The 27,108-nt window shown below is 31.9% G+C and overlaps 1 protein-coding gene and 1 pseudogene across 3 annotated transcripts; both read left to right on the plus strand.

The window, feature by feature from the left end:
- Positions 1 to 1,991: 1,991 nt before the first annotated feature.
- LOC117908235 lies at positions 1,992 to 3,016 on the plus strand (annotated as a pseudogene).
- Positions 3,017 to 22,581: 19,565 nt separating this feature from the next.
- Positions 22,582 to 24,121, plus strand: LOC117909362. Of its 3 annotated transcripts, none has more exons than XM_034823380.1 (3): positions 22,582 to 22,826; positions 23,363 to 23,473; positions 23,546 to 24,121. In XM_034823380.1, exons 1-3 carry the CDS (start codon positions 22,610 to 22,612, stop codon positions 23,656 to 23,658), a joined length of 441 nt encoding a protein of 146 aa, XP_034679271.1. In that variant the 5' UTR covers positions 22,582 to 22,609; the 3' UTR covers positions 23,659 to 24,121. The 3 variants fall into 3 exon arrangements, 2 of the variants coding, with proteins under 2 accessions (XP_034679271.1, XP_034679272.1); XM_034823381.1 differs by having other exon boundaries at positions 23,558 to 24,121; XR_004650344.1 differs by lacking the exon at positions 22,582 to 22,826 and adding an exon at positions 22,834 to 22,980 and having other exon boundaries at positions 23,558 to 24,121.
- Positions 24,122 to 27,108: the final 2,987 nt, after the last annotated feature.

Below are 27,108 nucleotides of genomic sequence, written 5' to 3' on the forward strand. Positions count from 1 at the left end.
TATATTCAATATATGTTAAGCTTAAGTATGATATATGTCAACGTTGTTTTATATGCTTTTAAATTTAATTTACACATATGTCAAGGATGTTTTTTGTTATTTTTTTTTCAAAGTTGAAATTTAATATGTTAAGGTTCTTTTATTCTTATGTCAAGGAATACAATTTCTTTTATGTCAAGATTTCTTTATTCATATAAAGGAAATTGTTTTATTTCATATCAAGGTTGCATATGGAACATGTCAACATGTTGCCCAAATAATCTGCATCAAAATTGAACCTGTTGTGTGTGTGTCTATATATATATATATATATAAAGTACATGAATGTATAAAATATACTTAAAAAAAAATATGAACATGTAGGCAAATATATTGACAAAAAAAAAAAAAAAACCTTAATATCCTTGCATAATCTTATATTATCTCACATACATCCAAAAAAAGGCATATATGTACCCAAAAATCCAATAGTTATACATGATAAATATAATGTAGCCATGATCTTGTGCCTTCAAAAGTGCTGTAATTGCTGCAAATGCCACCAAATCTTCTGCAAGTAAGAAAAAAAAATCAGTATATGTTTATATTTGAAAGATTAATAAAAGGATATAAACATGTATCCAAATATATTCCCAAACAACCTAACAACTATATAAAATCTTGTTATCTTGTCAAATATATATGAAAAAAGAATAGATATTTACCCAAAAATAATTAAATATCAAGTAGTTGTACATGATAACAAAAATTTATGCATGATCTTCTCCTCTAAAAACTGCAGCACTGCAAATGTCACCTAACCTTTGGCAAGAAAGAAAAAAGTAACATTATTTTATATTTATTAAAAATTCAATGAAAAAAAATCTACATCCAATGTATATTAAACATGTCACCTAATCTTTTGCAAGTATGAAAAAAAAACAACATTATTTTATATTTGTGTTTGAAAGTTCATTAAAAAGATATAAATATGTATCCTAAATATATCAAAATGTATCCACAAACAACCCAGCAAGTATACATGATCTTATACTATTATCAAATAGTCCAAAACATAGTTCTGAACCAAGATTAGAACACTAGATGTATCCACTCATGACTACTATCTACCACTCATTTTCATCCAATTCCACTCATAGTGAGAAACTCGATTCAATTAGTCCAAAACTGCATGCAGCAGTGACTAAACATGGGTTTGAATCCAATCTTCCTGTCATGAATTCTATACTAGACATGTATTGCAGGTGTAGTTGTTTCTCTGAAGCAAATAGATATTTCTATGAAATGAATCAAAGGGATTCGATCACATGGAACACCTTGATTGCGGGATATGAAAGATCCAATCCAACTGAGACATGTAAATAGTCCTTTATCTGATGCCACCAATATTTGATTCTTTGTTTAAATATACTTAAAGTATTCTCAAAACTGTGTTTGCTTGCTATTTTCACAGCAAGAAACTTGTTGACTAGCTTGCCAAAGAATATTGGAAGGCTTTCACGTCTCATTCGTCTTGACTTTCATCAGAACAGTTAGTGAATCTAGTCTCTACAAGGTTTTTCCAGTACGTATGTAAAGTTTTAGAGGAATTAATAGTGGTTTTTAAGTATATTCTTTTATCTGAACTATTTTTTCTCAACTCTTCTAATGTAACATGTGCATCTGAGTTATGCGGGAATTTCATCAATACCAGCATCAATAAAGGGTTGTTGTTCCCTTGCAGAGTTTTATATGGGGTCATATTCTCATTCCTTGTTGCAAAAAAATTTAGATATTTGGGAGTGTCTGGTGTACGTAGATTTTCTTTCATTTTAAATCTTTTTATATTTGATATTCATCTAGTTGTTGTGGCTTCAAGTTTCAAGAATAATGTGTTGTCTTTGCTACCAGCAGAGATTGGGGCACTTTCTCTTTTAGGGACATTAGATCTTCACCCAAACCAGGTGGGTAGACATTCTATATTCAGTTTAAGTATAAAATTTATCCGACCAATGTCAAATTCTTCTGAGACTTCGGATATACCCTCTTTGAGTGATTTATCCTACATGTTATTTCTTCTTATCTTAGTTAGCTTCACATTTACCAGCATTATGGCTGCCTGCGTGATGTTAGCATTTTTGGAATTGTGGACAACAGATTCATGGGAGGATTATTCGAAGAGCCTTGATGGGAATTTGGCCTTGTCTAATGCCCTTATAGACATGTATTCCAAATGTGGAAATATTGTTGATTTGTACCAAGTTTTTGGGGGTATGTCTCGTAGAGATTTGGTTTCTTGGACTACCATGATGATTGGGTATGAAACTCATGGGTATGGAGAAGAGGTTGTTGAATTGTTTGACAAGATGGTCAGGTCAGATATTAAGCCTGACTAAGTCTTGTTTATAGGCATTCTTAGTGCTTGCAGTCATGTTGGACTTGTAGATGAAGGCTTGAGATATTTTAAATTAATGGTGGGTGATTATAACATTAGTCCAGACCAGGAGATTTATGGGTGTGAAGTGGATTTGCTAGGATGTGCTGGGAAAGTTGAGGAAGCTTATGAACTCATAGAGAGCATGCCATTCAAGCCTGATGAGTGCGTTTGGGGCCATTTCTTGGAGCTTGTAAAGCACACAGGTTTCCCAATTCCATAAAATTAGCTGCTCACAGGATATTGGATCTGAGGCCTAATATGGCAGGGACTTATGTGATGCTATCAAATATATATGCTGTTGATGGTAAGTGGGGGAGTTTGTAAGACTGAGAAAGTTGATGAAAAGAATGGGAAATAAGAAGGAGACTGGTAGGAGCTGGGTCGAGGTAGGAAATCATGTCTATAGTTTTGTTGTTGGGGATGAGGTGGGCCCCAAAATAGAGGGGATATAATCAGTTCTGGAAAATTTGATTGGGCATATGAAGGAATCAAGGTATGTTCCTGATTTAGATTGCTTGATATATGACTTAGAAGATGGCACTTGAGAAGCAGTTGAAGTCCAAAAGGTGAGAAAACCATATACAAATGGGGGATTGAAGAGAGTCATTTGATTTTTATAACAACCTCGAAGTGGGTACTAGCAAGAAAGTTTCGAGGTGAATTGACCTTTCCCATCTTTGTAAGAGATCTTATTTTATTATAACAGAGAAGAAGAATGATCTGTAGTAATAACATGATGGTGTGTAACAAATAAGACATCTTATCAGATCAGCAAAGACCATTGTTTGTATATACAAAATTCATAATGTACTTATCTATGACTTAATTTGTACTACAACACATTAATAACCAAAGAGAATGCATTGAAAGATTATTCTTCAACTTACTTGTTTGTGAGTGCCCTTTGTTGTTTGGGACAACTTCTAGGACTGCAGCTTTAGATTTTGATAACATGTTTACAACCTCACTCCATGGATGTGAAATGAAAGACAAGATGTGTTATTTAAAATGCATACCATGTAGGACTAGACATTCAACTCCTAAACCAAATTCAAGTTGATACGATCTTTGAAAATTTTGAATCTCAAATTTAATCACTAACAAGGAGCTAACCTTAACTTGTTATGGCATTGGCAAACCAAAAACTAATATGATGAGAGGAGCTTTCCTTCCATGGTGAACACCATTTCAATGGAGAGGAAGAGTGGCACTTTCCTTTATGTTGGATAACATTTCTATGAACCTGCAAGATTAACAAAAGGTAAGGTTAAACTCATTTTGTAGCATTACTAAGACAGCCAAAGTAAAATCTGCTTTAGATAGATTATGTATCATTTTTATTCATAAAATCTACATCCAATGTATATTAAACATGTCACCTAATCTTTTGCAAGTATGAAAAAAAACAACATTATTTTATATTTGTGTTTGAAAGTTCATTAAAAGATATAAATATGTATCCTAAATATATCAAATGTATCCATAAACAACCTAACAAGTATACATGATCTTATAATATTATCAAATATATATATATATAAGATATTTACTAAAAAAACCAAAAATTAAATAATTATGCATGATACCAAGAATTTATACATGATTTTATACTCTAAAAATTGCAAAGTGCTACAAATGCCACCCAACCTCTTGCAAGAAAAAAAAAAAACATTACTTTAAGTCTATATTTGAAATTTTACTAAAATGATATTAACATGTACCAAAATTTATGCGAAAGAATCCAACAAACATACATAATAAAAAAAATATATGAATTAGTACTTTCATCAAATGTATCTTTTAAAAGATATAGGTATGTACCCAAAAGTATCCAAAACTTCAGCATCTATGCATGACATAAGATCTTACATATGATCTTGTCATCTCAAAATTGCAACAACTGCAAATGTCACCGAAACCTTGCAAAAGAGAAAAGATGCAACATTAATTGAAATTTATGTCTGAAATTTTATTAAAAAATTATAAATTAACATACCCACTATACTTGGTCTAAGATAAGAGTGCTAAAAATGAGACCCATTTAGATCTCACTTCATCTAACTCAGCTCGTGAATAGGTTTTTTTTCCTTCAAACTAAAATATATGACAAGAGAAAATATGTTATTGTGAAACATTAAATATATGTATAAGTTCTCATGTACTTATGAAAATACATAGGCAGATAAACCTGAGATGTTAAGAGACTTCTATTTGCAATTATGTCTCGCATGTATCGCATGACAAAATATCCGCACATGACACCATCCAACTGTTTGGGCCCCTATGAGCAAAATTATAGCAACAAAATTTCACAATAAAATATGACATCATATAAATTTGGTCAATTTTTTCATCATTCACATTTTAAATTTAAAAAAGGAATGAATGACATAATGTTAGTTTCAAGTAAAATTTGCACCTAAATTATACTCAATACATGTCTAGCATAATACCTTAAGCTCCCATGTTTACAACTTGGAGGGTTAAATTAGGTAAAATATAAGAATGTACAATACCATGTATATGTGAAATATGGAGAAAAAAAAATGAATAGATAAAGGTAATGATTAATTATATTTATTAAGAATAGTGATTAACTTTAAAAAAATATAATAGTTAACTTTTGTCTATGTGAGAATATCCCTTAGAAAAGATCATGACTTTGAAGACTTCATTAAGGTAAATCAATCAAGCTTCAAGAGCAATTATCGATAATATATTTGGAAATATGTACTATTAACCTCATTTTACATCTCATAGATTGACATTATAGAAGAGAAATGCAATTAGTAATTATAAGGAATAAATGTTTTACATATGAACAATTTGATTGAAGATGGATAAAAGAGTAAAGAGTTTTGATTAAAGAGAGAAAGAGAGAGAGAGAGGTTGTGCCTTACAAGAAACATCTAAACTAAATATAGGATGTATATAAGACATACTAAGGTTAAAAGAAAGATATAAAGAACAACTCACACCTAAGTAACATGATCAAAGCTATCTAAAGGATCCCCATTGCTTCCTTACCCACACACACATCTAAATTGTTCTAAAGGATTGTAAATGCTATGGATATAGTGATCAAAATTTAATAATTGTTCTTCCTATGACCAACATTTCAAATTGACTAATTATGTATATATTAATTTTTTTATGCTTGAATTTTCTAAGGTTTGATCTTCCACATCATAATACAATTGAAAAAAGTATTCTAGTCATGCATTTTTAAAAAAAGTTTACTATTTTTCTTCTAGTTTCTATTACTATTTCTTGAAATATTAATTGTAGAAGGTAAAAATGGATCATAAATCTTTCAATCACATGAAAAAATGGGTTTGTTCTTTTTTAGTACTACTTCATTAATTAATAGTGGAATAATGGACATATGAGTACATTGTATTCATAGCATTTTAGATTATATTTTCGTAAGGTAGTGAAACAAACATATATGGTATCCTTCTCAACTCAAGTTAGAAATAGGAAATAATAACAAAAACAATTATAAACTAAGAAAATTCATATATATATATATATATAGATTTATATTCATGTGAGAGAAAGCCATATAGAATCTTTACATTTCAAAAATCAAGTAAATTTTCATTCAAGAAAGCAACTTAAATGTAGGTAAGTCTTCAAAAAGTTTTGGAGAAAAAAAAAATAACCTCAACAACCATCCACTTGAGCTCTTTTTAGATCCTTTCTTCTTTTGAGATACAAAATTCGAAACCCCCTACAAAAAATAAGATTACATTAGTGTTTGTTTGAGATATGAAAACTAAAATTATGGTAGGCTTACATGTTCACAATATCTTTTATATCTTGGTATGGTGTTGCATTGCGAGTCTAAATAGTAGACTATTTGTGCTTTGAGGTCAATTACAGCAAAACCCAATGAAACCTACAATATATTAATATATAATTTAGATAAATAGCATTTATAAGGCTAAGAAATTAAAAACAATTATGATTAACAAACTTACCTTGGGTTATATGGAAGAAAACCAAGTTTGCCAATTTGGAGTCAATTAGGTGATTAGCAATGAACCTTGCTCTTTTTTCAATTTGGTGGGGCTATTGTTCCAGCCTTGGACACCATTCCTGGATGAATAAATATAATTTTCTCCTGTAGTGTCTCATCCAGATGTTCATGGCAACCGCCTAATGAAATATCACCCAATTTAGAATTACTTGACAAAAAAAAAAAAAAAAAAAACAACTTCTACTTATTTATATCATGAATGTAACATAAAGATTTACAACAAAATCTCACCAAATATAGAAACATATGCAATTCATAGTCACTCTTTGCAGAAATTACATCATTCATTTCACTTGTCAAGAGGAAAGTTTGAAATTTCATCCCAAAAACATTGATTGGAAAGTCAACTTTGGGTGCCGGTTTACCCTCCAACATTGCTGAAACTGTTTTAGAAAATAATTGTACATCTCTAGGATTCTCTTATTTGATTTTCTTTGGGGATGCTTGTATCTTCTTCATTTTATTCTTCCTCTTGCCAACATCCTAAACACATAAATAGATGCATGACATTAAAATGAAAAATAAAGAAAACCAAGAGTGTAGGAAAATTTAACTCAACTTTGAAAGTTTGGGTATAACGTTATTCACCTCATCATCATCATTTATCACAAATGCAATAGGCCACAAAACCTCATATCCAACACCTCCCTTGTTGTCCTAATGTTTTCAGAAAGTGGGAATGGAAGAAGTGCATTAGGTTGAAGAGGGTAAAGGATGACCACTAATATATCAACACCATTAATGGAAATATGTGAATCTCGTAAATAAGTTCCATATGCAACAATGTTATCTGTCAGTTTCAAGAGCTAATTGCATTTATAAACTGTAAAAACATATTTTGTAATCCTTAGTCTTTCATTATAGTTATTTTATAATTGTTTTATAAATTTAACTTAGAAAAAGGCATATATACCTGAGTTAGTGGAAAGCTTTTGAGTCCTTGTGCTGATAGTTCTCCACATGAGCACTATCATCAGTCTTCCCTCCTATTTCTTCATGTTGCAACAATTGTTTCCTTATGTTTGTGTTGCTCACTTCAGAGCGGGGTGTGAAGGGTTCTTTTTTTCCAGCTTTCAAAGCAATGATCTCCTCTTCCAAGCTCTTGACTTTCTCCATTAACATTCTTTGACATTCCTCCTCTTCAAGAGTTTTTGTGGGTTTTGGTGTGTTGAAGAATTGTTTGGGTTTTTTTTTTTCCACCTTTTCCTCTAACCGTCCAGATGCTCTAATGTACCCAATGCTAAAGTGAGGATATCCTTTTGGCCAACACATGTGATCTTCCCTTCCTAACAGCCTTTGTCAACTCATCTCCAAAAAAATATAAGATACTTCAAAAGTCATATTAAATAAAAAAAAAAAACAAATGAAATTGACTAAAACTAAGTATAAGGTTTGACAACTTACAATCTTTTCCACTACAGGCCTCGTAACTTCATCATATTCACCTTTTTTCAATCTTGCTAGCTTCACAAGACCCATCTATCAATAGGTTTCCTCAGAACCTGTCTTTTGCATCTATCAAAAAACAAAAAAGTGAAGTAATTAAACTTTACAAAAGTAAATGTCCAACAAGATAAAATACACTAATTCAACTTACCAATTCTTCTTGAAGTCCTGCATATCCTTTCCTACTCACTCAATGAATATAAATGTATTTTGCCCTTCTTTCTTTTCCTTTTTTTGATTTAACTTGAAAACTCTTTTGACAACCTATTAGCCACTAACTTTCTCCAGTCTTCAATTGGAATGTAATTATATAAGTTGGTGGCTGCAAAAGATACTCGGGCTTATCCTTATAAGGCAGGATATACTCTTTTGTCAATCTGTGCCTGAACGACCTAAAGCTAGTCCCAATGGATGCTATGACGTTTGCTATTCTCATCAACCAAGAATGCACCCTAAAATATAAGATCTTGATTATTTACACAAAATAAAGGAAAATAATTTCATTAGATTACTACATACTTTATAGAAGATATTGGTTATTTAATAATCATGTCAATCTACACAAAATATAGAAAAATAATTTCAATAGATTTCTATATACCTTAACGCAATCCCATAATTTCTCCTTCAATTCCACAAGCACTACTCTCCAATCAGTATGATAAACTGGCACCATGGTTCGTGCTAACAACCCATGTATGATACAAGCTTACATATCCCTCACCATCCCTCACCATCATCATTATATTGAATGTCAATTTTTAGTCCTTTACTTCTCTTTTTAGCAATTTTCAGGTTTTAAAGTTGGGCCTCTTAACTTTTTGGTGAAGTAATCTTCTGTTTTCCTTCCTTTTCATCCATCTACATGACAATCCAAAGACTAATGATTAAACTCATAAACATAATACATACATAATATATATATATATATTATCTTACATTCAAAAGTAAAACATGATTTTTATAGTTAACCTGCTTTTTATCTCTTCTTGTGAGCCATTCATAAAAATGTAGCACTTTTCTCCCAAGTTCCCAAATAATTCAGAATTAGGCAATAATAAACAACATTGAAATGTATCTCAACTAAATCTAAAGAAATTAGTTACGAAATGATTTCATAAGTATGAATAAATCATTGTTGTACAAACTTTGCAATACATGAAAATTAATCTTAAATGTTGATTATGAAATATGCATAAAATTAATAGGCTAATCTATTGCTAAACCTCAACAACAACATATCATCGAGTTTAAAGAAAATTACCATGACTTATCTTATAAAACACCACACCACACACACACCACACATTCTACCATTATAGCTTAGTTAAATTACATCTATTTTAGTCACTACTGTTATAAGGTCCTAATTGGAATGCATGTTTCTAGTTAGGATGCAATACTCATAAAATGAAGTTTAAGAGTGTGGGTTGAGGATGCATTGCAAGGTGTTTGATTTTCCTACTATTAAGCATATAAGTATTAATCATATGTAATGAGATGTGGTTGCCTTAACTTTAATGATTCTAGGATACATGGCTTCACTTACACAATATTGAGGATGGAGTAATGTCACTAATAGTTAACAATAACAAACCAAAGACTACATTCGTTGAAGTAAAATAAATTGAAGAAGATTTTCTCTAAATTCACATAAAGTCAAAAATCCACCAAATTCACATTAATGAAACTTTATTTGAATTTTTAAAACTAATGTTATTCAATTACACAAAAATTGCAACTTGATCAATTATCTCTCAAAAGTTTTGTTCTCTAGCATAAACAAGTGACCTAAAACAAAGGAAGGAGCAAGAAAATAAAAATTATGGTATTCATACACCGTTTCAGTTGGAAATAAGAATATTCAACTATCAATTAAAACATATTTTTCCATTGTTAGGTGACTCCTAACAAAGATCAACTTCATATAAGGTAGGTTGTTATTATGTTTACAGTTAATTCATATATGTTATTTATTAATGTTTCAAACCGGTTCATTATGGGTTGGTGGATTCAATCTATCTTCCCATAAAACCTTTTGCTTTGTTTTGCATAGTACGTAGTTTAACACTTTGATTTAAAGTTTTTAATTCAAATCTATGGAAACCTTCAATGCAATTACCCCTTAAATTATTTAAAAGTTGAATCAATATGAAATAAGTGAGTAATGGCTTTATCTTGTCTAATATTAAATTAAACATACAATATCAACATATAAGCAACATTTATTTAACTACATATCAATTAAGCTCAAATGAAAGTTCAAACTATTCAAAATATATAAATATGATGCTAACTACATTTATTTAGAATAGCTTAGCAAGTATATAATAATAAAAATATATTTGACAAGAATAAAATAAAAACATAAAATTGTTGAGCATCATATTGTATATTAACAATAACTCAAAAATCACATAATACACTTAGTAATCACAATCACAACCAAAAAAAAGTATTAAGCTTAATTTTCAATCCAAATCCCCTCACAATTAGTACGCATACAAATTTCATCATAATCTTCAACTTCATCAAAAGACTTAATATTAGGCATCCCATTCGCAAATGGGTGATGCTCCATACAATTGTCAGCTATGTTGTCATCACCTTCTATGTCAAACGACTCCATTTTTTGCCTTGATAATACAATAGACCATCTTGGATCAACTTGATCTTCTACATAAAAAACTTGTTGGGCTTGCGTTGTCAAAATGAAAGGATCTGATTTATGTCCTATCTTGCTCAAATCAACTAATGTAAAACCAAGCTCATCAACTTTGACACCATTCTTGCTATCAACCAATCACACTTAAAAACACAAATGTTAAACATGTTATAATCAAGGTCCCATATCTCTGTGATAATCCCATAAAAACACATGTCACCAAGCACAGGATTCTTATCTTTGGAACTTGCAATTTGCATGGTCGATGCCACAATACTAACACCACTGTTTTGGTTGACTCGTGCCTCATCACGGTTCTTGATGTGGTAACAACAACCATGAATGATATATCCAGGGTACGTAAGAACTTGTTGTCTTGGTCCTTGTGCAAGCCACTTAAGTTCCTTTTCAATAGGTTCTTTCTTACTTGTGTCATCTACAACCTATAAGGTTCATTAATGATATGTAATTTAATGTAATTTAAATTTTGTAGGCATTAAATTTTAAGGGGAGTATGAATAGTTTCATACCTTTTTTCTAAGCCAATAACTAAATGTGCGCACATGTTCATCCTCTAGCCACTTCACTCTCTTTGATTGACGAGGATATTTTGTCTTCAAATATTTCATATGTTCATTATCAAGCAAAAATAGGCAAGTCGTGGTTTGTATAAACATTAGTTAGAATTTTAAAATCAAATATTCACATATATGACACTTAATAAACGGTTGTACAATGGTTGTATTTTGTAGAACATAATGATGTGCTTGCTCCACCAATTTGTAATCATGAATAGTTATTACACGACCACCAAGTAATGGTTTCCCACATTTCCATTAATCTTTCATACTAAAAGGAATCCTAATTGCATCCATGCCCGATAAATACTCTATACAAAACTCTAAGGCTTCCTCTGCGATATAGCACTCAGCAATACACCCTTCTGGACGATTATGATTTCGAACATAACCCTTGAGGACTTTCATGTACCTTTCAAATGGGTACATCCATCTCATATACACTGATCCACATAATCTAACCTCTCTTTACCAAATGCACTGTTAAATGAAGGATGATGTCAAAGATGGAAGGTGGAAAATACTTCTCTAACAAGCACAAAGTCACCACTATGTCCTGTTGTATATCATTCAATCTTGACACGTCCACCACCTTTGCATAAAGTGCATTAAAGAAAAAACACAATCTTGTAATGGCATATCTGACATGCTTAGGCAACACGGATCTTATTGCTATTGGTAGTAGTTGTTGCATAAGTGCATGATAATCATGGGACTTAAGACCATTAAGCTTTAGCTCTTCCATGGACACAAGGTTTCTAAAGTTTGAACAATAACCTTCTGGAACCTTCAAATCAGCTAAAGTCTGCAATACTATTTTCTTCTCCTTTCTACTAAGAGTATAGCATGCAAGAGGAAGATAAGTTCACTTCAACCCAAACCTTGGTGCTAAGTCAGGCTTAAGCCCATTTTTAGAAGATCAGGTCGAGACTTTACTCCATCCTTTGTTTTACCTGGAATGTTAAGTAAAGTTCCAATGATGCTCTCGTAAACATTCTTCTCTATATGCATGACATCCAAGTTGTGTCGGATATAAAAATATCTCCAATATTCAAGTTCAAAAAATATAGACTTCTTTTTCCAGCAACTTGTCGGATTAGCAAAGGATTCACATTGTTTAGCCTTTTTTTTCCCCCCATGAGTTATGAATCATATCAACCTTTGTAAATATTTCATCTCCAGTAAGTTCTTTTGGAGGTAACCTAAACTCTTGTTCACCATTAAATGCCTTCTTTTGCTTTCTAAATGGATGGTTGCATGGAAGAAATCTTTATGCCCGGTGTATGAGTTCTTATTCCCATGTTTTAGCCAATGTGAATTTGTTTCTTCACCACATATTGGACAAGCATAATATCTCTTAACGGTGCAACCAGACAAGTTTCCATATGCAGGGAAATCATTAATCGTCCATAACAAAATAGCCTTTAATGTGAAGAACTCTTGTTAATGTGCATCATAGGCTTTCCCCCCTACCTCCCACAATGTTTTCAAATCATCGACTAATGGTGCCAAATAAACATCGATATCCTTACCAGGTTGTTGTGGTCCTGATATTACTAAAGATAACATCATAAATTTCCTCTTCATGCATAACCAAGGGGGAAGGTTGTAAGTTATTGTGAGAACAGGCCAACAACTATGCCTACCGGTCATGGAACTATGAGGATTGATACCATCTGCTGAAATGGCAAGTCTAAGGTTCCTACAATCTGAAGCAAATTCAGGCCACATTTGGTTTACTAGTTGCCATGTTGGGGAATCCACTGGGTGTCGAAGTTTACCATTATTTTCTCTTCCTTGTGCATGCCATTTTAGGTCTTTCGCTATTTTGGGAGATTGAAACATCCTCTTAAACCTAGGGATGGGTGGGAAATACCACAACACTTTTGCAGGAATCCTCTTAGTGTTTCTTGCCCCTGCCTTGTTTACCTTCCACCTTGACGTTCCATAAGTAGAACATGAAGATGCTTCATTTAACTCATTCTTGTATAGTATGCAATCATTTGGGCATGCATGTATCTTTTTGTATTCCATCCCTAATGCATTCAATGTTTTCTTTGCCTCATACATGGATAAGGGCATCTCATTGTTGACCGGGAGCATATCCCCTAATATTTGGAGTAAATCTGAAAAGCTTTTATCTGACCACCCATACCGTGCCTTCACATTGTACAATTTAACTAGTGCAGAAAGTTTTGTGAACTTTATACAACTAGGATACAAAGGTTTTTCAGCATCTTCAAGCAATTTTTTAAATGACATTAGGTCTGTCATAAACTCATCTTCTATAGCATGAACCAGTTCTACTGTACTAGCAACGTCACCACAATCCATCGTGTCATAACGTTGTGCCATTTCAGTTGGTTGGCTACTAGTAGGACCTGCTTCTCCATGCCAATACCATGTACAATAACTTTGGTCAATTCCATTGAAAAACATATGTTCCCAAATCTTGTTAGGTGTATGATGTATTAAGTTTCCACATCGCATACAAGGACAACGAATTCCACGTTGATTGGGACAATGTTCTAATGCAAAATTAATGAAGTATTCAACTCCTTCCTCGTACTCCCTTGACATTCTATCTTTAGACATCCAACTTCGATCCATTCTATGATTCAAATACACAATGAATTAATCATGAGGAATTTTAACATTAGAATCAACTTGTTAAGAGTAAGGGCTCTTTCTCCATGCATTAGACCTTTTTTTTTTGTCTACAAAAGTAATTGTTTTAACACTTTTGAAATGTTAATGTTGTATCATATATCAAAAGGATTCATCATGTAATATATCCATGTTGTCTACAAGTATATGAAAGTGGGGTGGTTAATTATAAAAATTGTCTTATTCAATTCATGTCATTGTAGTTAATGCCACAAATTATCAATTTAAAATTTCTATTACTTCATGATATTTCATCTTATTAAATACATTTAATTTCATTACGTATTGAACCAAAGTAATAAATGTGGTTCTCTTATAGAATTATGATCCTATCTAGTTGATGTGCTACCATGCAAATGAGAAATAAATATATCTTACATTTGTTTAAGTCTTTATTCACTCTCGAATCATCAAAGATAATTTATTATGCATATTTCTGTAAAATTAAAATAAAATTATATATCAAAATATTAAACCAAGAAACATAATTAACTCTCATGATTCTATCTTGTTAAACTAATATCAACTTATACTACATGTCTTATGCATTCTAACATCTCCAACTTCCTAGTTTAGGTGGTGGTTCCTATCCCATATAGGAATACATAATCCCTACATGTCAACTACTATTCTGTTTCGTTTCATTTTAGAAAAATTTCGACAGCATTTCCTTATAGTTCTCCAAGTACACAAAATGGAGAAGGCATATTATTCAGCCTTGTCCAAATATGCACCCAGAGAACAAAAGGAACGAATGTCGAAATTTCTAAAAAATGAATGAAGCATAAGAGCGTAACTTCAAAGATATTATGTTTTCCTTATATTGTCCAATTCGATAATTCAAGCATCATTTGTAGAAAAAAAGTCTCATTCACATGCTAGACTAAGTTAGAAGTTGTCAACTTCAAACTAGTTCATCAATGAACCATTTGCATTCTTTGACAACTTAAATGTCCTTAGCATGTAATAAGAGAAATTTTTGTCATACAAGGATGCTAGAATGGGAAGTCTAATGTTTCATGCATGAACTTATTTAAATTCTATCTAAGTATCCTTAACACATTAAAATGAAATACATTTAATTCCTTTAACATATTTGTTATTTGCCTAGTAGCGGAAAAAAGAAATATATTTACTTGAAAACTCATGACTAGAGAAATTTAATTACACTTGGCCACAAACAAACAAAAGTTAATATTAAAAATATAAAGTCATCAACGTCACATTCAATGGAATCAAATTAAATCAAAAGTAAACCCACCCACTAGACCAAATCTACTAACCATCAAATAACTCAACTACAAGTTTGATTATATATGTTCAATTTCCTTTAAAAAAAATGAAGTATTGACAAGTTAGAGTTTCATGGGAAAGTATAGAGAGAGAGAAACAAGAGAGAGTAAAGAATTACCTTAACAAGACTTGTCCCTTGAAATTGTCCTCTAGTGATTGAGAAACTAAAAAACTAACCCATGATTAGGAGGACCTGCATTTTTGGTACAAGGATATGAACTTTTAAACAACAAATAGAACATCAATATCCATTAAAACTCTTAGTTCTTTTTCCCTTTGCTTGTTTCCTTTTTTCTTATCCAGGTTTCATGTTTCTTGTTCTACAGTTTGGATAAAAAGATAGGATCATCATTACGTACCCATGCAGTTTGAGAAAGCTTTGCTTATTTCTACAATGGGTTGGTAATTGTGGACCATTATTACATAGCAACAAAATATTTTATAATGAATTTTGTAATAAATAAATTAGAATTATAAAATATCCATTTTAATTTCTTTATGATATTTATTTTATAATATTTTTCTTTTAATAATTTTAGAATTTTCATATTTAATGTTTATCTTTTTCATATAAACAATTTTTTATTAATAAATAATTTTACCATAAAATTTGTCATGTTTTTTAATAAATTGTTTATCATTGCTTTCATAATAATTATAAATAAAATACTATTTCAGAGAGAAATATCATTAATCAGCCGGCTCCAACACAAAATTCGTAACCAATAATTGGTCCACAGAAATTTTGGTAAATTTTCCAAAATCTATCTGATATTTCGATATTAATCGGTATTTTTACCGATTTTTCAGAAAATTTACCAATATTTCCTACTAGTCCAAGCCACGCACAGGATACAAAATTGTCCGTTTTTTTTTTTTTTTTTTTTAAAAAGACATAACATGCTATTCAATAATATGACCATGATTTGCAGGTAAAGGTTGAGTTTTTCAGCCTGCCTCAAAAATCGTGGAGTTGGGGTTCATAATATTTAAATCCAATGGCACAAAAGCTAAGAGACACCCTTACAACACATCCAGAAACCACACAGAGCAAAGAAAAAAGCTTTTTTTTTTTTTTTATGGTTTTCCATGGGGGTTTTGCATGGATTGTCTCCGAAATCAACAGAGGAAGAATCTTCCTGGAAATGGAATGGGTGATGGATTTTCATGGGAATCAAATGGGGATTGCAATAATAATAATAGTAATAATAAACTTATTAGATTAGTACCTGCGTTGAATGAGAGTGGCAGAGGAAACAATGGCCTTTTTGGGAATTCTCTCTTGTGGAAGGCAACTTCAATGAGAGTGGCAGAGGAAACAATGGCCTTTTTAGGGATTCTCTCTTGTGGAAGGCAACTTCAAAAATGGCTTCTTCATGGCTGAGTCAGAGGAAGTGGGTGGCTTTTTTATTTTTAGATTTAGTACAAAAAAAAAAAACAACGAAACAAATTATGAGACATTTCGCTTGATGAAATCAGCAATTTTGCTTTCTAAAGGCCATATTTTAGAAATTAAAATTAATTTCATAAGATAATTTATTAATAATTTTAATAAATCTCAAATAAAATATTTGATATAAATTAATTTCATTTTTCATTTAAAATGTAATAAAACATGTTATGATAAAAGTATTTTAAAATTTTGAAAATAAATATTGTCTTCAACAAAATAGGCTCCCTTCATCTAACAATATGATAGAACCATATCGATCTTCATTTTGATACTAAGTCCTATTGCAATGTCATATGTATAAATTATTTTTATTCAATAAAAACAAATATTTTTTAACTCTATTCTAACTTTATACATTTCCAAAATACATATTTATTATTCTTAAAATTGAAATATTGAATCTACCGATATATGTTTGTTTATCTATGTTTTTTTCTTTTTATCACATCTATGTCAATTATACTTACAAAATAATTTCAAAATGTGTATTCTTGCTTATTTTATCATTTTTACAATTTTCCAAGCATTCCTATGAATGTTAAATAATTTTTGCTCCACCCATATTTGTGAAAAAATATTCATTGATATTTTTCTGATATTTTCGATATATCCCTAAAATTGAAGTACCAATATATGCGTAATTATTGATATTTTTATCCTTGATTCTAATTATATATATAAAAAACATTTAAATATATAGCAGCAACTTTTTATGGATTTTTTTTTCCGCTTTTTATTTATTTTTTTCTCCACCGATTGTGTGGTAATGTTCAATATTTTGACAAGCTATAAGTAGCTAACAATTTAGGGATGATGATTGGAGAGATGACATTTTCTCCACTATCCTATAGCCTATAAGTAGTCTTCCACTTCCCATCTAGCATGCAGCATTTAAGCACTTGATAGTTAGGATGCTGATGACGTGACTCCACTACCTCCAAGGCTCTACTCTAAACTTTTCCAACATTGCCTTTACACTTGCAGGATGTTAGGAATCAAGGAGCACCAGCTGGACACGAATCAGCTGAGACACCAATTGGGCATGAATCAAATGGCGCCGTTACCGGGGATGGTGCCACTTTACAGTGATATCACCTTTCTAGAGTACTAAGTTTGGTGACTTTTCTTTTCTTTTTACTAACTATTTTTATTTGTTTATTTTTCTTTGTTCACATTTTAGTATACCTTTTATTTAGTTTTTAGTTTACCTTAATTTTTTTTCTTTGAATTGTTTTTCTTTTGTTTTCTTTTGTTTTCTCTATTGTGCATGCCATATTGAATACGAGATAGCAGAGACTACCATGAACTTCATGAGTTATGTGGCTGAAGTTTCAAAAGGTTGATCTGCCCACATGTAAGCTTGAGCATAAGGTAGAGAGTGAAACAGAGAAAGAAAATAGGGAGGAAATCAAAGGAAAGAAAAAGGGGAAAAGTATAGAGAAAGATGACTATATAAATGAAGAACCATAGAGGATAGTCATCAAGGAAGAATTGATGAAGAAACACATGCCTCCACCTTTCCCCCAAGAGAAAATCATACAAAGCAAGCCCCAAGTGAGAGATGCAAACTTCATATGGGATCTGGGCAAGCTAAATCAGGATCAAATTTTTTGATGGACTTAGTCTTTTTAAAGACTAGCTACTCCATATCTTTTTGTTTTTTTTTTTTTTTTTACCTGTTTTAATTTTGATTTCAATGTTTTAAAATTTGATTTAAATGCTTTAATTTTGATTTCAATGCTTTAATTCTAATTTGTTTTGATGTAATATAGGTTTTTGGATAATCAAAATTAGGAGGAATTGCAAAAGAAATTGAAGGAAAATCGTTTGGAGCAAGAAAAGTGCAAAACAGGGTAAAAACAGGGGTCTGCGAGATTTCGCCGCCTCTACAAAATCGACACTTTGCTGCGAAACCATTTCGCAGCCTCAGGCCCCTCTCTGCGAAAATTTTCGCAGCTGCAAAACCACTTTTGTCACACGAGTGCCATTTTGCAGCACAGTACCCTTATTTCGCAGCTGCGAAATCCAAAAAAAAAAAAAAAAAAAGCCAATTTTCGCAGCTGCGAAACCAACTTTTGGCACACGAGTGCCATTTTGCAGCACAATGACCCTCATTTCGCAGCTGCGAAACGGCTGCGAAATCCCAAAGCATAAAAACTTCCAATTTCGCAGCCAAAGCTCCATTTCGTAGGGTATTTCGAAGCTGCAAAACCACTTTTTGGCACACGAGTGCCATTTGGAAGCCTCATACACTCATTTCGCACCTGCGAAATGGGCTGCGAAAATGACCTTTAGGTTGCGAAATGGTTTGCGAAAATGCCACTTTGCTGCGAAATGATCTCTAAGCTTCGAAATGGCTGCGAAATCACCTCCAAGTGTCGAAATGGCCTTCAAATTGCAAAATTGACTTGCAAAATGGAGGGAGGTTTGCAAAAACACCTTGCAAAGCCAAAGGAAGTTGCTAAAATGCCAACAGAGCCCCACGACCATGCATATGAAGAGGAGAGCCCCGCGCACCCTGAGATCACACACATGAAGCCTTTCACTTCATTTCTGACCTCCTTAAACCATCAAATCCCATAGCTACCAACTGAGAGCTCCAGTTGAGGAGACTATGCCATCTAAGGAGACTACCAGAACAGAAGTCAAAATCCTGATCCAATCCACTCAAGAGGCCACCACAGATGCATCAGCTCCACATGACTCTACCATTACTTGATCATCTCTTTATTTTTTGTATTTACTTATTATATTAGTATACATAATTCCATGTTTTGATGTCTTATATTCTGGGATTGGATGTATTACTGATGATACATCATATATAGACATCAATTCTTGTTTAAACTTGACATTTTTCTATTTTCTCTACTCACTGATTCTTTTGTTTTTTTTTTGAAACATGTGGTTTCTCCTATATGACTCAGACTCCATGTCACAGAGGTACCACTTCCTTCATATTTTTTAATCGCTTTTGTCACATTGAGGACAATGTTCAGCTTGGTGGGGGGAGAGTTAAGGAAGTAAGTATTGCTATTAATGCTAAGTTATTTTGGTAATTTAGTTGCTTTTTGTTTAATTTTTAAAATTTTTAAGTTTTTTATTCTACTCTCCATGGTTATTAAGGAAAAATTTTCAAAACTAAAATGGGAGAAATTGAATTTTTGTCTTTTTAATTGACTTAGATTTTGTATTATGCTTATGAAAATTGATGAATTGTTGAAACTTCTTTTGAATTCAACCTTAGTTCTTCCACTTTAAGCTATCCACACATTGTGCACAATAGGTTCCGATTATAAGATGAAAAACTATTTCCCTCTTGAGTTAGGAAAATTTTAGACTTGGTACCTTTGACCTCATTTAATAGTGTTGGGACACATTGTAAAAGAAAGAAAGAAAAAATGTTTGCTTGCCTTGAAACCCGAGCAAGGTCTGAGGGGTATATGGTGAAAATCTTTAAAACCTGGTGCCCTAAGCCTTAATTGGTTGGGAGTCACCGACCTCAATGCTCGTTACAAGGGTGGATAGGTGGAGTTTAACACACTATAGGTGCTTGGGTATTAAAATTCATTCTCAAAAGTCCAGGGTAAAATCCGAGGAGTTAGTGGTTGAAAGATCCTTAAAACTTGATGCCCTAAACTTTAATTGGTTGGGAGTCATCGATGGACCCCCGTTACATGGACAATTTAGAAAAAGAATACCTTTAAGCCTTGTACTCCTACAATGAAAAAAATTTGTGAGAAAAGAGGTGCGTTCTTAGCCTATTGGAGGTTGATTAGATACATTCTCTCCTCTAATTTTCTTAATAGAATCTTTTATTCGAGAAATTCAAGATGGAAATGAAATTTTAAAGCTTATTGTATTAATATATATATTTTTTAAATGGCTAATGAGAAAGATCACTGTACTTTGAAGAATTGAAATAATATATATATAATGGTATTACAACTTGACCAATAATCCAAATTTAAAATTGAAATAGGGAGGTGCATTCATCCATCTCTTATAATTATTATAATAAATATAAAGACAAACACATATTATGCTTAGAGAATCATAAAACAAAAAGAAAGCTTAGAAGGAGAGAAAATAAGAAAAAAATAAAATAAAGTAATCTCAAAACAGACATTTTGTAGTTGGAGAGAGAACCTTTTGTTTTATGAGGTAAGAAAACTTAGTCAATCATAACAATATTTTGTAATAGTTCCACCGTACCATTCAAAATAGAGTTTCATTTTTAAAAACTAAATATTATTTTTAGAAATTAACAACATTATCAGATAATTGTTTTTTCATTAACAATATAGGGAGCTTCTTAAGAGCAATTTTTTTGCCTTTTTTTTAAAAAAAAAAAAAAACATGAAAAGATTAAATAAATTAAAAATTATAAAATACAAATAAAGGAAAACACAATATTTTAAAATTATATTTTGCTTCATCTAGTTTTCATTTGATAGTTAGTTAAACAAGATTTATATTTGTTTTCCAATGAATTCTTATTTATAATTTAATATGGCATCCAAATACAATAATATATAAGAAACATAATGAATTTCTACATCTTATTTAATTTCTATATCAACATTTCAATTATAATCCTAATGAAAACATTTTTTACAAAGTGATTATGTATATGGTAATGTGTTTTTTTTTTCTTAGAATATTATAAACCCTGTATTTTGTTCTCTTGACACATTCCATATAGGATTGTCCTCCTACATCCTTTGATGCTTTAGTGTGCAATTGTGGTCATTTTTTAAGTTGTGTTTAGCTCTTATTAATTGATGGTCCACTAAGACTATATTGATCACTAGTTTTGGATTTTCAATTAGATATTTTGGAGAGACTAAGTGGATCCCTATTTTGTGTGTAGTGACCCTTAATTATTAGTTTAGGACTTTGTTTTTATTATTATTATTATTATTGATTTACAGCATATTTAGGTTTGTTTAGAATTCTAAAACCTTAATTCTTACAAATAAATTCATGTTTTAAAATAATATAATAATTGATATCATATTCTTTAAAAATTTAAAATACAATAAGGTTTTGATAATGAATTGGAATGAGTTTTTTCTTTTTCTTTTTTTTTTCTTTTTTTTTCTTTTTAAGAATGATTTAATAAGATTCAAGTTTTTTTGTTAACTTTATCTTATAAATTATAGAAATTGAGGTATTAATCAATATATTGAATGATTAAATTGAGAAATAATATGTTAAGGTTATTAAATATATATTCAAAGCCTTATTTTATGATAAAATAATTTAATTTTTTAACATCACAGGAATCCTAAATCAAAATAAAGATTTTAGTTTATTAATATATCAAAGCAATTCTCTTTTTAATACTTTATGAACCAAAAACAAAATTAAAATTTAAGTTTATTATGGTTATCTAATTCATGTCTTAAAATATGAAACAAAATGTGTGATTTTTTTTATAATAAACATGCCAAAATAGTTATTATTTTTAGATATCATGAATCATAAGTAAAGTTTATATGATATTAAAATTCACATATCAAAACATAAAATAAATTAATTTTCTAAATCAAAAACAAATATGCAACTTGTATGATTTTACGAAATATTTATACTTAGATTTCATCTAATTTAAAACACACCAAACACACCTTAAACTAACCCATGCATCAACTGTCCATCAATAGTCTCCATAGGTCGTTAGCCTAGCTTCCCATTTCTCTCACCCATCAATTGTGTTTTGTTGCTGCTTGCTACTACTCATATTTCAGATGGCTTAAAACGTATCTGCCATACCACTCTCTCTTTAAAGCTTATTTTTAGTTGCTCAAGACAACTACTTCAGACCATGCCATACCCTGCAACAACCTATTCTTTAGGCAATAAAAAAAAACCTATCCCTACCACCTTTATCAGACATCAAGCGTCTTTCTTCTGACACAGCCCATGCTTTGGGCTGCCCAAAACCCATTTGTCATAATGATATCCATGCTTCCCGTCCATTAATTCTCCTTCTTTATCCCTCCACACATGCACATTTAGATCAGCAGCACCTAGTCTCACTGTGATGTCGTCTTCTTCTTTCGTTCAAACTAAACACCATAACAGTTTCAATATGCAGCAAATGATTCGTGAAGAGGTGGAGGGGATGGCTCGACCCAAACGTTTTTTTAGCTCATCATGTAGAACTCGGTTGTCAACTCCATCGGAACTCACCGTGGGGAATCCGACATGCAACAAGTGTTCAGCTCTTGTTTTAGATATTAATTTTTGTGGACTTTGGGGTAAATCAATTGAATTAAAACAGTTTTTGTTTCAAGGTTTATGGTCTGAGGGCCATTTTCCTTCCTGGGTCTGATTCCAGAAGTGGGTCTTGTGGCACCGGTGTTTTCTTGCCTCGTGGAACTGACAACCCTTCAGATTCATGCAAGAAACAGGGTACCATTTTCGCCCATTTGGGTCGTTTGAGCCTTTTCTTAACCTGCTTATTGTCTTCTCTCTCTGTCTGATCTGTTACTATTCATTTAAAAATACACCTCCACTGCATTAAATATCCACAACTTGCTTTGAATTTTGATTCTTTTCATGGCATGGTTTGATTTCAAAGATTCTGATTAATCTTCTGGTTTCTATTTTTTTTTATTTCTTGGATATAACCTGACAATGTGAACCGGAATAGTTCTTTTGGGACTACTTGCGGAGTCTTTTCACAGATTTTCTTCTTGCATCTTTGCCGTTTGCTTTTCCATGTTCTCATTTTTCCTTTTTCTAATGGGCACTTGGGAGTTGTTCTAATTGCTGTGTCCCGTGGTTTAATCAGGATGCTCCACTGCCCTTATACCAACCAGAGTAGCCCAGGCCCTGAAACTCAACTTTGATGAAATGGGTGTTGTATCACCATCACTGGGTGGCCGTTTCTCTTTGCAACATGGTACTATACAAACTTCCCTTTGATAATTGATCTTTTTTTTTTCAATAAACATCTTGTTGATAATCACTGTAGATGCGCCACCAGGGCGAAGGAACAGCCTGTATCCACCGCAGAAGCAGCACTGGCCGGCGCCTCCTGCAATGAAGCACCGGGAGATGGATGTTCCTCGGGGATGGACTCACTGACACTTGATGAAGCCCCTCTAATCTTATGATGAAATGCTCAAGTCACATAGAAAAAAGGAAAAGGAAAAAAATGATAGACAATGATCAAAAGCAAAATATTGCTGAGATTTTTCTTCTTTGGTTTTTCAGGATTTCAGGGGTGAGAATTTGGAAAAAGGAAAGGAATAAAAGTTGTCTGGGAGGGAAAAGTATAGAGTCTATAAGGGTTATCATTAGGAATGATGATGATTTAGGTACGATTAGTGGTTGGTGGGGGGCGGGGATTGGCCTTTTGGAAAAGCGCTTGTAATAATGTTAGAGATGTTAACAAAAGAGAGTTGCCCTGCTTACATCTCTTTGTTTCCTCTCTTCTACCAGTACCATTTTAGCTTTCAATAATTTCCCCTTATTTTTTGTATGGTCAAGAAAATGTTTGTTGTGAAACTAAAAATTGTTCCTTGAAATTTGCCCCTTTGTTTATGCAGCAGTATGTGTATTGCCCTTGGAATATAATCATCAAAATGTGACGTGAAATATCACAGTATGGTGCATACTTCTTTTATAAGATGAGCATATTTGTATGATAGAGGATGTAGAAATTGCAAGGAAGTTAGACGGCGAGAATAGCGGTGGAATCAGCCGTTTCGGGGGTGAGGAGTGAGGACTGTGGGATTAGGTGTGGGCCGAGTCCGTGACTTGTTGGGTTGGCATCAAACCCAGCTGCAATTTTCCTTTGGCTTTTTCTTTGGTCCTCGTCTCCCTTTTCTTACTCCAGAGACCACGCTGTGGAGAGTGGACTTTGAGAGACGTGGACTCAGATTCTTTTCCCAAGATAGAATACATCTCCTCCCACTCGCTCAATGCATAGTCTTTCTTCCCTTTTGTTTTTGTGTGTGTGGTTTTGATTTTCTCATTCCTTTTTCTAAATCTAAGTCAGTCAAGGATTAGGATTATATACAGTAGAATGACAATGACGAGGCTCTTCAAATTTTGTCTAGGTCAACCTGAGCTCTAGATTGGATGGCTTGGGCCTACTCATATTGCAATCCTAATGAAAATTTCCAAAAAAAAAACCCAAGATATAGTAAAATCATTCAAATGAAACTTTTTTTTTAATTAAAACTATATTTGTTAAAACTTAATATTAAGTTAAATTATGTTTAAGCTTTAAGTCATTAAATTGATTTATCAAAATTAATTTTATTTTAATTTATAATATTAAGTTATTATATTAGACATAATTTTTTTTATGGTTGGGAAATTTTTTTTATATAATTGGTGAAGTTTGTTCACTGCCCTTGCCTATCAATACAGCTTTATTGGGTGAACCATTTGAATCATTTTGTTTGTGCGTTTGTGATTTTATGTTGTTTTCTTTACTTATTTTTTGCATGTCATTTACTAGAATTTGGAATGCTTCTGTTTTTCTTGTAAGTTGTATAGATTAAAAAAACTGTGGCAATGGTATTTGAGCTGGAGGCTCAACACGCAGTATTTGGGTGAGTTTAAGCATGGCGTTGAGGTGGCCACCTTGAACCGGAAAAGGGAAGATGAGGACATAGGGAGAGTCCATCCATCTCGCTTTTGGTCCACAATCTCAAGGGTGATATCCTATTACTAACGAGATTTTGAGTGCGTTTTTCCAACTAATAATTTCTTCAGAGACAACCCTGTGCTTCACTTTCTTTTTCAAGCTTGGTCCGTCATCATTTTCAGGCAGTAGCCTTTGGTATGTGCTGTATCCTTATATTCCACTTCTCCCATGTGTTCTTCAATAATCTGTGGTCAACATGTATTGTTGCCTTTTGTTTAAAATCTAAAAAAATAATTACGATTTAGAAATAACTTTTTATTAGCCTTCCATACATGGTGCAACTTGTACATTCCACTTCTCCCGGGTGTTCTTTAATAATATGTGGCCAACATGTCTTGTTTCCTTTTGTTTAAAGCACTCGTCCTCATCACTCTAGGCAGAAACGACTTTGTCAACAACTACTACTTGGTGCCCAACTCTACAAGATCTCGCCAATTTACTCTTCCCAATTATGTTTGCTATATCATCTCCAAGTGCCGAAAAAATCTAATGGTAATTCTCCCCAGCATGTGTTACATTTTGGCCTAATCTGCATAAAATATTCACTATTGAATCTAATGAGGAATTGGGGATGAGTTGAGGGCAAATGCATTATGGTATTGCATATATGATAGTCTATCACAAGAGACTTGTTTTGGTAGGTAGAGACACTTGTTACATTAGACCCTTTTCCAATGCATGTAAACTTTATAAATAAGCACTATTACTATTTTGTGCGTTGGGTTGTCCCATTTTCTAACAAAATACAATGTATTAATGTTATATATTTTAGTGACTTATATGTATGGTCTAAACTTATGGTTGCAGAGGCTATATAAGCTTGGAGCACGAAGGGTTTTTGTGACGGGCACTGGACCAATCGGGTGTGTACCAGCAGAACATGCCATGAGGAGCAAAAGACTATAACGAATTTTTTTCATAATTATTATGGTTGCAATAATAAACCAAATAAAAGGAAGTCATGTTACATCATTTAATAAATGTCATAAAAAATGCAAAAAAAAAAAAAAAACATAAAAAAACAAAAATTTAAACCCTATAAAGGATATATATTTGCATGGATAATAAATATCTAATCCAATAAATTTTCATGAAAATATTTTAACTTTTCACAAAATATTTAATGGTGGCCTCTTAGGATTTTCTTTCAAGTTGCTTCTAGATGGGAATGGGTCTAGATAGAATTAAAAGAAAAAAAAAATGAGAAGTGAGATTTTCAATATTTACTAATATAACCTTAATAGATTTATAAATGAAATTACATTGACTTATAAATTATTTGTCAAGATAGCTTTTACCAACCTTGACATACGAATATTTTAACTATATATATTGACTTATAATTTTTCTATCAAGATTGTATTACTATAAATTAAAGAAAATTTTAGCAAATTCCATATATGTCATTATTGCCTTTATTTAGCTACCTTGACATAAAAATATATTAATTTTATATTGACTTATAAATTCTCTGTCAAGGTTGCATCGTCATAAGTCATGGAATAATAACTGGAATTCATATATGTCATTATTTCTTTTAACTAAGTTTTATATGTCATAGTTGCCCATTTAAATAAAAAATATTGGCATATACTACTTTAAGTAAAGATAATATATGTCAACAATGACTCTTTTTCTTGTAGTGATGACTTGTAAAAAGTACAATAATAGTCCACAATATTGCCTTTGTCAAAGACTTTCCTTTTCACATTAATTTGTATGCAATTATGTATACAAAACAAATATAAGGAAATTTTAGAAACCTATAATCGAGCTCTAGATAATTCAATAAATAATCATCATCATGAGACCAATACCATAATGTGCCTAGCTAAGACTCGTAATTTCGACGAGGTATTCAATGTCCTAGTAGCTTT

Source organism: Vitis riparia, chromosome 19 (assembly GCF_004353265.1).
Source record: "Vitis riparia cultivar Riparia Gloire de Montpellier isolate 1030 chromosome 19, EGFV_Vit.rip_1.0, whole genome shotgun sequence".
NCBI lineage: Eukaryota > Viridiplantae > Streptophyta > Magnoliopsida > Vitales > Vitaceae > Vitis > Vitis riparia.

Coding starts and splice junctions, on each gene's coding strand:
- LOC117909362 (XM_034823380.1), top strand. CDS start 22,610: ATGTCGTCTTCTTCTTTCGTTCAAACTAAACACCATAACAGTTTCAAT. Junction 22,827..23,362: donor TAATTTTTGTGGACTTTGGG/GTAAATCAATTG, acceptor TGGTTTAATCAG/GATGCTCCACTGCCCTTATA. Junction 23,474..23,545: donor CCGTTTCTCTTTGCAACATG/GTACTATACAAA, acceptor TAATCACTGTAG/ATGCGCCACCAGGGCGAAGG.